The 11,924-nt window shown below is 56.9% G+C and overlaps 1 protein-coding gene across 2 annotated transcripts; it reads right to left on the bottom strand.

Moving 5' to 3' along the window:
- Positions 1–575: 575 nt before the first annotated feature.
- On the bottom strand, positions 576–7,478 carry IGSF8 (immunoglobulin superfamily member 8). 2 transcript variants are annotated; one of them, XM_068965675.1, is made up of 7 exons: positions 7,329–7,478; positions 3,964–4,341; positions 2,708–3,169; positions 2,001–2,408; positions 1,370–1,783; positions 904–1,041; positions 576–747 (listed from the first exon to the last, which is right to left on the bottom strand). In XM_068965675.1, exons 1-6 carry the CDS (start codon positions 7,381–7,383, stop codon positions 926–928), a joined length of 1,833 nt encoding a protein of 610 aa, XP_068821776.1. In that variant the 5' UTR covers positions 7,384–7,478; the 3' UTR covers positions 576–747; positions 904–925. The 2 variants fall into 2 exon arrangements, with proteins under 2 accessions (XP_068821776.1, XP_068821775.1); XM_068965674.1 differs by having other exon boundaries at positions 911–1,041.
- Between the last annotated feature and the right edge of the window lie 4,446 nt (positions 7,479–11,924).

The following is an 11,924-nucleotide window of genomic DNA, read 5'->3' as shown; positions in this document are numbered from 1 at the left end:
CCGCCACCCGGGAGGCTGTGTTCTGGGGCTTCCATTCTGCTGCTGTCAGACCGAATAATGAAGATCAGGGGGGAAAGGCTGAGGCCCCAGGGCCTGGGGGGAGGAGTCAGGTCCAAGATCAGCCTGATCAAGAGGCTGAGATTGTAGAGTAGCACGGGAACTCAGAAAGGGGGGGCGCTGGGCCCTGGAAGCCACTGCCCCGCGACCTGGGAGAAGTCTTGAGGCGAAGGCTTGCTCAGCTGGAACTCACCCCCCTTCCTCCCTTCCCGCCCCAAGCAAGAATCCCTACAGGAATCAGCTCTGCACTGACAGCTCGGACAGCAGATGGGACCCAGGTGTCCCTCCTGGGGTGGGTGGCATGGCCCACGGAGGCCAGATGGTGTTTGTAGGGGGAAGAGCGACCCGGGTTGTCCAGAAGAGGCCGTCAGCTCCCAGCAGCCTCCCTGCCACCTGTCCCAGCCCCCACGGCAGGGAAGACACAGCCAGCCTGGATTTTATAAAACAAGTTTATTCACATTTTAGAAAAACTGATTCTAGGACAGGGAACTGCCTCCCTTTGGGCTGGGTATGAGATCATGAACAGAAGGCCAGAGGGAGGAGCTTGGGAAGGAAGGCGTGGGGGATGGGGGGCCACGTCTCCCACTCTGGGTGGGAGTCGGTCAAATAAATTAAAGGAAGGGCAGGCAGAGGGAGAGGGTATTCAGACACCAGAGGCAGGCTTGCGGCTGGGCTCGAAGACAGTCACATCTGCAGGAACAGGAGAGCAGGCGGTGAGGGGGCTAGGGAGAGCGTGACTCCCTCCTGGCCCTTGCCAGGGTTCCGCAGAGCTGAGAGCGGCTGGGTAGGGCCAGGGAGCGAGCCGTTCATCTCGGGACTGGGGAAGACAGGGCTGGGGGTTCTCACCCCTCACCTGGGGTGCGAGGAATCACCGTTTCCGCAGCCGCTTCATGAAACAGCAGGTGATGGAGCCGAGGATGGTGGCTCCAATGACTAGCGCAACCCCCGCGCCCACCAGCAGGGGCACAAACAGAGTGTCCAGGGCTGGGCGAGAGAGGATGGCTCTGCTCAGCCTGGGGTGTCCCTGCTCTCCACCCACAGTCCCACCCGTCTGCCAGCACCTTCTGTCAAGCTGTCCACACCACTTCCCCCCCACACAGTCTTCTGCTGGCTCCCTGCCTTCTCTGCACTCAAGCCAGTACCCACCACCAGGACACTGGAGCAGCTGGGTGGCGAACGGCCGAAAGCTGGACTTTTGGAGGAGAAAGAGGGACCAGAGGGACAGCTAGTGGGAGGATCAGATGCAAAGGAGAGAACAAGAGCGGGGGATGGGGGAGGCCTGAGCAAGGAGGAGGGGGCGGGCGTCACTCACCATGCGTGTATGGGTAGACTGTGACAGGCCCCGAGCGGGCACTGCCCGCCTGGTACCAGCTGTAGTCAGCGTGCTGCACCCAGGCGCTGGGGGCACAGTGGTACACGCCTTCGTCCTCAGGCCCCAAGCTGTGCAGTCTCAGCCGATGGCTTCGGGGCCCCACCAGCTCCACGCTGACGGGGCCTCCTCCAGGCCGGACCCCCAGCTCCGCCACACCGTCCTGGCCCACCCCGCCCACCAGTCGGGCAGGGGCAGAGCTCAGCTCCCCCTCCTCCGGCCGCTCCACCCACCAGCTGGCAGCGAGCCGCAGCCCAGGGGGGCCGCCCCGCACGGAGACGTTGCAGAGCAGGGCGGCAGTCTCCCCGCGGTACACTGCGCCTCCCGCCAGCCAGGCCACGGCCTCCAGCACCACACCTGCACGAAGGTCAGAGGTGAAAGGTCAGGGCACATGGGGTTAGGACCACTGTCCAAGCGAGCCCCCAGAAATTCAGTGTTCCCACCACAATCTTAGAAGAGGAGTGTGAGGCTGAGACATGGAGGCAGCTGATGGAGAGGGAGAGAGGCCCAGAAATGGAAGGGAAAGGTTCTACAGACCCCGAAACCTGTCCAGGGTCCAGCCTGCCCCGCTCACCTTCTTCTCGGACGTGCACGGGGAGGGGCCGGGAGCGAGCACTGGCGGCTTCGCGAAGCCGGGCCCCAGACCCTCGGACGTAGGCCTTGGCTAGGCAGCGGTAGGTGCCCGCATCCCCAGGCCGGGCAGCCTCCAGCCGTAGCCGGTAAGTTCGGGAGGCCACCTTCTCCATGGCAATGCGCCGGCCCTCGTAGCCAGGGCCCAGGCTGCCCACTCCCTCCGTGTCCAACTGGGCCACCAGGCGGCCGGGCCCAGGTGCCCCTGCGGGTGCCATCTCCCAGCCCACGGAGTACGCGGCATGACGGCCCGGCGGGGGCAAGGCCCCCGACACATTGCACAGCAGCTCCAAGGGCTCCCCTGGGCCGACCCGACGCTCACCAGGCCCTACTGTCACTGCCAGCTGGCTGGCTGAAACACAGGCAGGAAAGAGGTGTCAAGGAGCCAGGAGAGGGCACACAGCACCTGTCCCCCCTTGACAAGAGGAAACTGCCCCCCATCTCTCCCACGCGGGGGCCCAACTCTCACCCTCAGCCGCGGCCCTCCCATCTGCACACCCATGTCTGAGCAGAGAAAACCCATCACGGGGACAGATGCTAACGGGAAGCAATGCTAACAAGACTGCTCACTCGAGGTCTCGGACCACAGTCCTCTAGCGTCCCTGAGATACTCTGGCTCCCAGCTGGCACTGGGGGACCCCGGGCACTCACACAGTGTCTGAACATCCACGTGCGCCAGCACAGCCCTCTTCTCTGCTATCTGGGCCCAGCTGCCATCCGGATCCTGAATCCACTCGGTGGCAGTGCAGTGGTAGGTGCCTGCATCGTCCGCTTGGGCACCACCCAGCACCATGCGGTACCGCTCGGACCCCTCCTTGCCCAGCCGCAGCTCCCCGGCTGCCAGTCGTGCGGCATAGGGAGCTCCAGCGTCCACTGCCAGGTCGGGCCGGAGCCCCACCACTTCCTGCAGAGTCGCTCGCCCCACAGGCGCCTCGGGCACAGCCCGCCCAAAGGACACGGCCAGGTGTGTGTGCTTCTGCGTGCTCGTCCTCGCCAGGCAGCCCAGTGCCAGCTCCTGCCCCTCGTGCACTGTGAGGCGAGGGGGTGAAGTCGGGGCCTGGCGGCCTCGGGGCCCCGGGGGGCTAGCAGACACCTGCAGAGTGTCTGGAAGAACTAGAGAGAGCAGGTGGAGTGAGGGGGCGCTGTCGACCTGTGTGAGCTGTTTTCCACCTACAACTTATTTCCCTAAATAGACCGTGAGATCCTAGAAGGCAGAGACTTCGTGTTGTATCATTGCTTCTGTAACCCAGTGGTGCCAAGCACAGTGCTGGCACACAGCAGGCACTCGGTAAATACTTGCTGAGTTTCATAGAACCAGCTCATCGCCTACTCACCCTTGTTTGAGAGTGACCCCTGTTTGAAATACTCAGCTAAGTGGCTCTGTCTTCCTTCCCGGAAGACAAAGAACCTTAAGAGAGCAAGAATGTCACATAGTCTCCCTCTTCCTACCCTGCCTCTACTTTCCCCACTCCTCCCCCAGATCTGGATCCTGAAATCTCCAGGCATGGAGTCTGTTCACCCTATGGGGCTCCCCTACCCTCCAGGGAATGGAAAGCTTCAGGACACTTCCCCGTCTCCCAGGAAGCTGCTTGATAGAGTAAGAGCTGTGCTGTGCTTAGTCATTCAGCTGTGTCTGACCCTGTGCGACCCCATGGACTGTAGCCTGTCAGGCTCCTCTGTCCATGAGGATTCTCCAGGCAAGAAGACTGGAGACGGTTGCCATGCTCTCCTCAATAAGAGCTGTGGACTGGAATGAAGAGTTCTGGGTTAGAGTCCCAGGCCAGTCACTAATTTGCACAAAGTCAAATTAGGGGACCTCCTTGGACCTCAAGTCCCTCTTGAGTTGCAGCTGGCCCTGACTTCCTGCCTTTGGGAGAGAGTGGCCCCACCCGCTCAGGGCCCAGTACCTCTCAGTTCCACTTTGCCGCTGTAGCTGCCCAGGTAGCGGGCATCAGTGGAGGGTGTGTAGCATTCGTAAATGCCAGCATCCTGGGCCTGCAGGCGGGAGATCCTGAGCACCGCGGCATCGCCCTGCAGACGCTGCACCTGAACCTCGCCAGCTGCCACTCGGGGCCCAAAGATAGCGTAGGAGAACCGGGTGTCCCTGGTGCTGACAATGCCCAGGGCGGCCTCTGGGGCCTCGGGCCTGTACAGGAACCACTCGAAGTCCTGCTGGGCAGAGCCCTCGTAGCCACTGACATTGCAGGAGATGGAGACAGCAGTGCCAGCCACGCGGTACAGGGGCCCCTGAGGGACCAGCACTTCCCGGGCACAGCACCCAATTCCTACGGGGAAGGACGAAGTTAGGCACGCCTGGGTCCTCACTGCATCCCCCCGGCACCCGCATCATCCTTGCTGCCTGCTTGTGAAAGGAAAGGAAACCCGAGGGCACTCGGTGTACAGCTTGGGCCCCGTTCTGAGAACCAGGAAAGGATGCTGGGAGGCAAGACACCTGGGTCTCAAGGAGGTGGTGGGAGAGAGCCCGGTTAGCCTCAGAACGCAGAATCATCCCTGTTCCTGGCAGGCCAGAAGCAGAGCAGCTAAGTGCAGGAAGGGGTGTACCTGCTTTCTGACTTAACCATTCCTTGATTCCAGCTGCATCTCCCCTTGTTACCCGACTCTCCTGTCTGTGGACCAGGTGAGCCTTCTAGCTAAGGGATCCTGAGACCACATGTCCCCCTCCTTTATTTAAAAGGAGCTGGAAAAACTTTGATCAGAAGGGCTGGTTGGCCCAGCTGTGTCACCTGGGCCAGGGGACTCCAGACAATGGAGCCACTGGCCCGGGCAGGAGAGGGTACAGGCCCAGTCAGTTCTCACCACAGCATCCCTCCCCCCTCTCCAGCTGTGTCATGAGCTCACTGCTTCTCCGCCCCCTGGGGCTGCCGAGGCAGCTGAGGCTCATGGGGCAAGAACCAGCCTCTGCCCTGGGCTCTGGGGGCAGAGGCTCCCCTCCCCCACCAGTGCCTGCCAACCTTCCCCGAAGGCCCAGCTGACACACAATCCTCCCCCCACCCCCTAAACAAAAGCCTTAATTTGCATATAGTGTGCATTCATTTACATACCGCTCCCTTTCTGTAGGGAGGCTGTAACCACCACCACCCGGCCCCCTACCCGCCCTCACGGTTGTCCCCTCCCATCTTTCTCCCCTCAGAGAGGCCAAAACTCTCCTTCACCCCACCCTCACCCCTAGCCTGTCCTCAAAGGGTAGCCTTGTGGCCTTGGAGGGCTCAGCTTCTTCTTCTGTCTTTCCACAGCCCCAAATCACAGAATCTCGGGACGCAAGGAGGGCTGGGTCAACTCTCTACCTACATCTTACAGATGAGAAAGGTAAGGTATGAGAAGTAGAATGTCTTGGCCAAGTTCCTACTATCCTTGGCTGGCCTCCCCGTGCCCCGTAGAGGGACAAAGAGAGGCAATGGGAACACATAAGGGGAGGCCTGAGGGCAATGGCCTCACCGAGCAGAGCATCACTCCAGGAACAGACCCCAGCCTTTCTGCAAGGGCGGGAGGAAAACACCTAGTCTGTAGTCAGACTGTCCTCCAGAAGCCCTCCCCATAGCTCCGTCTTCTCCCTGCGGCTGAGTCATGGGGAGACCTCGTGGTTGCTCAGTTAGAGCACAGGCTAGGAGTCTAGAAGCCGAAGCTGAGTTCCAGCTCCATGCCCAACCCCAGCTGTACCGTGTGGACTAGCCCCATCCACACTACACTGGAGGAGAGCTAGGAGCTTCCACTTTGACAGGGAGACAGCCTGTGACTCAGAAGGGCCCTGCCTCAGGGCATTTCATAATCAGCGCGATGGAGCTGGCCTAGGGGCAGACTCTGCTCAGGAGGGCCCCCTCCCATCTTCCTGGCTCCACAACTGCTGATGCTTGGAGATCCCCATGGGAAAGTCACCCTCACCGCCTTGCGAAACCAGCTGCCAGGCAGCTCTCTCCAGGCCCCCTCCTGTGGGTGAGCAGAGAAGGAAAGGAGAGCAAAGAGACCTGCTTCGGGTCTCTGGTGTGGGTTCAAATCCAAGCCCCAACACTCACTCAGTGTGTTCTCTGGGGCAAGTTATTTCATTTTCCTCACCTTCAAAGTAACAGTAAGTGCCCACATCCAGGACACTCAGATCCCACAGACTCTCTTATCTCTCTGCGCCACACTTACCCTGGGCTCCTCTCTGCGCCACGCTGCCCACTGGGGAAAAGAGGCCCAGTGCTAGGTAACCAGGGCCCACAGCTCCCTGCTCTGTATGGCCCCGCCTAGGGCCCCAAGGAGAGGACTCACTCTAGTCCCACAGGGCCCCGGGACCTATGCAGTACAGGGAGGCCGCTTGGCTCTGAGATGGAGCGCTGGTCTAGAAACAGGCGGCTAGGGCTACGTCAGCCTCTGCCTTAACTATGGCAGCTCCGAATCCGGGTACCAAAGCCACCCCCTCGCCGCCCTCTGTTCTGATTTCAAGGGTTGCTGTCTCCTGAGTCTGTGTAGGCAGCCACCGTCCCATCCTCCTCCCCAGGCCAGCCCTACAGGGAGCCCTCCAGTCCACACCCAGAACATGCCCACTGTCACTGCCCTCATGCAGCCTCGCAGCAATGGCTCAGACGGCCCACCGTGAACACCCACCACAACAGACGCGGGGTGCTTGGGGGTCTCAGCATCAGTCTCCAGGGAGCCTGGTTTCTCCTGAGGCAGGGAGGCTGGGACTAAGGGGGTGTGACAGCTGGTGGGAGGCTACAGAGACAAGTGCTATCTGAGAGACCCGACCCAGGATGAGGGCTGACGCGTCAGATAATGAAGTTGGAGAGGGGGATGCAATTAGGGGAGACTTACTTCAAAAGATCGTGGGCAGAACGGGCCCCTGGGCCTCCAGCCAACTCGGGCGATTATGAAGATGGCCAGGCACTGCCCACGCAGGGCGAGTACCTAAGGCCGGGCCTGAAGCTGAGTGTGAGGCAGACAGGAGTCGCAGCGCCCCCCGGACCTGAGTGTGTCAGCAGGGAAGCAGGACCCGGCCCCCGGAGGCCTGGCGGTCCCTGGGGACCGCACTTTGGTGGGTCCAAACTGCGTCCCAGCCTAGGGCCTAGAACTGGGGAGGCTCATCCCCCCCGCAAGCCTGGCTAGGCCGGCGGCCACAGAGGGAAGCTGGACGCCAGGCCCGGGAAGGCTGGAGGCGCCGCTGAAGGAGAAGGGGCTACCAGGGGCTCCGAAATGCTGGGGAGACGACAGGGCTGAACAGATAGCAGGCACCTGCCGGGCGGGGCTGGGAGCCGGGGCGGGGGGCCGGGCTTACCCAGCATTAACAGCAGCAGCGGCGGCGGCGGCAACTTGGGACCGAGGGCGCCCATCCTGCACAGCCGGCTCTAGGAAGGCTCTGGGGGGCGGCGCGGGCTCTGGGTGACCAGGGGTTCGGGGGGCGCATGCCCGGGTGGGGGTCACGAAGCGGAGCTGCGAGGCGTGGGTGCGCGGAGCGGAGCTGAGCTAAGCGGGAGCTGCCAAGTCCCCGCCCTCTTCCCTCCTCCCTCTTCCCTCCTCCTCGCCACCTCCTACTGCTTTCCCTCCCGCCTAGGCTACTAGGAAGACCGTTCCCGCCCCGCGTTGCCCCGACGCCTCCCAGCCTTGCCCAGGCCCCGCCCCGGCCCTGGGCTGCGGGCCCCAGTCTGGCCCCGCCCCGGTCCCCAACTCCGCCCCAACCCCTTCCGACCCTGGCCCCGCTCAGGTCCCCGGGTTTGTCCCGACAGGGTCCTGGACCTCGGCCCCGGCTCTGCCTGCCCCAGTCTCCGCCCCGACCTCGACCTCAGCCTAGGCCCAGCCCGGGTGCGGCTCGGGTACTCGGCTCCGCCCAGACCCCGGCCCAGGCCCGCCCCGCTCAGCCCTAGCTCCGCCCCGACCCCGGTCCGCGGGCTGGAGGCACAGGAGCTTGGCCAAGTCCCCACAAGCTCCGCAAAGTGCACAGGTGCCCTGCACAGTCTTGTTTTTCTCCGAGAGTTAGATGCTAGGGCCCTGGGATGGGCGAAGTGACTGTGCCTTCGCATTTAGAACCTGGCTATTTGCTCTGGACCTCTAGGCCTCGCCGCAAATCCTGCTGAAACGGGAAAGGGCGGATCTAGACGTTGCGAAACTAGGAGGACCTGAGCTGAAGGGCTTTACCCGGCTCCACAGGGTCACTGAAGACCTGTTTGCCACCGCCTCGGGGCAGAACAAGAGGAAGAGAGTTAGGAGGCTGGGCCGTCTGGGTGCCGTCACTTCCTGGCTGGCAATCCTGGTCAAGTTGCTTAACATCCTTCCACTTTTCTTGTTGGCAAATTGAAATGAATGACATCCACCCCAAAGGATTTTTGTGACAATTGAGATAATGTACAGAAGGTGTCTGGCACAGAATACACTACATAGGAGATGCTGCTGCTGCTGCTAAGTCGCTTCAGTCGTGTCCGACTCTGCGACCCCATGGACGGCAGCCCACCAGGCTCCCCCGTCCCTGTGATTTTGCAGGCAAGAACACTGGAGTGGGTTGCCATTTCCTTCTCCAATGGATGAAAGTGAAAAGCGAAAGTGAAGTCGCTCAGTCGTGTCCGACTCTTTGCAACCCCCGTGGACTGCAGCCTACCAGGCTCCTCTGTCTATGGGATTTTCCAGGCAAAAGTACTGGAGTGGGGTGCCATTGCCTTCTCCGAAATAGGAGATGGGGGAGGGGTAAATTATTACAAACGTTTGCTAAGAGATTTAGTTCAGACCTAAAGAGGGAGTGATCCTGGGGTTTAGGTGAAGGAGTCTCTAGTTCCAGTGAGAGACCAGGGTGGGGCCAGACCAGGAAAAGGGACAACCAGGCCTGCTAAGCTAAGGCTGTCAGAGTGGCCATCCATGGGGGGGTGACCCCAAAGCTCATCTAGCGCCTTCATCCTCAGAATTTCATCTGTTCCCACTCATTGCCCCCAACCCTTCCTTTCACTCCTTACTCCCTTTTACAGAGGAGGAAATGGAGGCCCAGAAAGAGGAAGTGGCACAGGCCAGACAACCTGCGTTGATTTTGTCTTCTCAGAGTCTGGCATAGAGTCTAGATCAGAGGAGGTGCTCAGCTGAAGCCACATTAGGAACCCTAGAGAGACTGGAGAAATTCTGAGACAGAATCCTGGGGACCACTGCGGGAACCAGAGGTCCAGCCCTCCCTCTCAATACTTCCAGTTCTGCCCCAAGAATAGGGCAGCAGGGTGCCTTTTCCTTCACACTTTATCATATCTACAGCCTGAGGTCTCCAGACTCATTTTATCTAAATGCATCCACAGGCCAGGCTGAATTATGTGAAAACTGAAATGTGTCGGGAAGCTTTTGGAGAAAAGCCACACTCCCTTTATTTGGGAGTGGAGTGGACATGACGCCTTTCTGATGCTTGAGAGATGAGAGATGTTGCCAAACATCATTATCATCACAGATGCAATTTATGGGACGTGTTGATCTTAAAGATAACAAGGTCTTAAGCTACAAAAATGAGTTTATCCAGGAATAGCAGAGGAATTACAATTCAAGAGACACAAACTATGCCGAACCATAGGCATGTTGGAGAAGACAAAGAGAAGCTCAGCTTTCATAAGGAAGAGCTTTCATCTTAAGGAGGAAACGAGAGGGCAGATTTCTTTTTCATTTTCTGCAAGCGGTGAACAGCTTGTCATTGCTGAGTCAGAAGGAAACCATTTCTCCTGTTTGGGTGGAATCTGTAAGCTATAGTTACGTGGGTAAGAGCCGTCTCTTCATGGCTTCCTGACTCCATTTGGACTTAGGTGTCCTTTGTTCATTTTCACATTTTCCCCTTTTGATCAAAATATTTCCCTGAAAGTGTCTCATTGAGTCAACATTCTATTTGGTGCTTTGTTTTCTGCAGAGGTTGGACAGGCAACAGCTGCAAAATTTTTAAATTATACAAAGCAAAATTGAAAGTGGCTTTGTTTGTATGATGCTTTTAAATCATGACCCTAAAGTAGTCAACTGACAAAGAGCAAGTATACTTCTTCCCAATCTTGTATAGTTGAGTTTCTCCTTCTCCGGAGGCATTTATCCATGGGCAACAGGTGGTGTCTGCTAATGCCACCTTGTTTGGAGTCAAGGCTATTGACTGTCTACAGCTACTTTAGCCAGGAATTCAAGTGATCATTGTTAGGTTGCAGAATCAGCTAGCTCTCTTAACATTAGGGAGAGATTTATATTCATATGCTCAATGGCATTTTGACCCAAGAGGAATAGGCTCTTGCTAAGGAGGTGGGCCCAGAGTCATGTATGGGCCACGTAGCTTCCACTTGAGATGCTTATGAAAGTTTAATGGGGAAAATCAGTAGGAAGCTTCAGATTTATTATAGATATTAAGAGGGGTGATTAAATATCCCCATAAACTCTGGCCTCCCATTTGCCAGCTGTGCAAATATTCACAGACTCATTGAGAGTTTCATTTACCACAGACAAAGCTAAAGGCAGGTGGTGCACATAAGCTTATTAATAGTGCCACTAACTGGAATCTGTCAATTGGTCTTTTAGAGCCAAGCGTCAGTGTGTTTGGGGGATATTTAGGGAGAAACCATTCTGTTCTGTAGATTTCATCACTAAAGGCTGCAAAAAAAGGGGGTTTATTTTGTTACAGCAATCAGACTTAAGATAATACTAGAGGGTCACCACTGTCATGGACATATTGAGGTTTCTGGTACAAATCTGACAATTAGAAAGTGTTTCCTCTTTGGCAATGAATTGGGAAGTATGGGTAAGAGCATTGTCTTTCCAAGAAAGAGAGGGAAAAGATAAGGCAAGAAGTAACAGTAGGGGAAAGATGTACAGGCTGGTCATATTGGGAAAGCTGTTTCCTTCATCTGTTCAGTTCAGTTCAGTTCAGTCGCTCAGTTATGTCCGACTCTTTGCAACCCCATGAATCACAGCACGCCAGGCCTCCCTGTCCATCACCAACTCCTGGAGTTCACTCAGACTCACGTCCATCAAGTCAGTGATGCCATTCAGCCATCTCATCCTCTGTTGTCCCCTTTCCTCCTGCCCCCAATCCCTCCCAGTAATTCTTGGAAACCTTTACCTTTAGGTCACCAGTTGGGGTGTAGGTCCAGTCGGGGTTTGGTGCTTTCTTTAGATGTGACACACGGATCCAAGTGCCTATTCCTTGGGAGTTTCATGGCACAAGGGTTGGTTAACAGTACTTGATAGTGGCCTTTCCAATAGAGTTGAAGAGAGTCTTTTTAGAGATGTCTTTTCCAGTAGACAAATTCTGCAGATTGTAAAGTGTGATGTTTAAGGTCTTCATGCCTGAGGAGCATGCCATGATTGTTTTAATATATGGTTAAATATAGTTTGTGGGTTCCAAAAGGAGTGTCCCTAAGGTTCAGAAGAACCAAATGGCAATGCTTTTGGCCAGGGGTCTCTACACATTTTTTCCTTTTTAAAAAAAATTTTTAAACTTATTTATTTATTATTGGCTGTGCTGGGACTTACATCATGAGAAACGCTGGGCTGGAAGAAGCACAAGCTGGAATCAAGATTGCTGGGAGAAATATCAATAACCTCAAATATGCAGATGACACCACACTTATGGCAGAAAGTGAAGAGGAACTCAAAAGCCTCTTGATGAAAGTGAAAGTGGAGAGTGAAAAAGTTGGCTTAAAGCTCAACATTCAGAAAACGAAGATCATGGCATTTGGTCCCATCATTTCATGGGAAATAGATGGGGAAACAATGGAAACAGTGTCAGACTTTTTTGAGGGGGCTCCAAAATCACTGCAGATGGTGATTGCAGCCATGAAATTAAAAGACGCTTACTCCTTGGAAGAAAAGTTATGACCAACCTAGATAGCATATTGAAAAGCAGAGATGTAACTTTGCCAACAAAGGTCTGTCTAGTCAAGGC

Source organism: Capricornis sumatraensis, chromosome 2 (assembly GCF_032405125.1).
Source record: "Capricornis sumatraensis isolate serow.1 chromosome 2, serow.2, whole genome shotgun sequence".
Lineage (NCBI taxonomy): Eukaryota > Metazoa > Chordata > Mammalia > Artiodactyla > Bovidae > Capricornis > Capricornis sumatraensis.
This window is presented reverse-complemented; position numbering and strand designations above follow the sequence as displayed.

Bases quoted from the DNA above. Each gene is read 5' to 3' on its own strand.
- IGSF8 (XM_068965675.1), bottom strand. From the start codon at position 7,383: ATGGGCGCCCTCGGTCCCAAGTTGCCGCCGCCGCCGCTGCTGCTGTTA. The intron at 4,342-7,328 runs GTAAGCCCGGCC...CCTTCCCCGTAG, and splicing joins GCTGCTGCTGTTAATGCTGG to GAATTGGGTGCTGTGCCCGG. The intron at 1,042-1,369 runs GTGAGTGACGCC...TCTCTCGCCCAG, and splicing joins AGTCTACCCATACACGCATG to CCCTGGACACTCTGTTTGTG.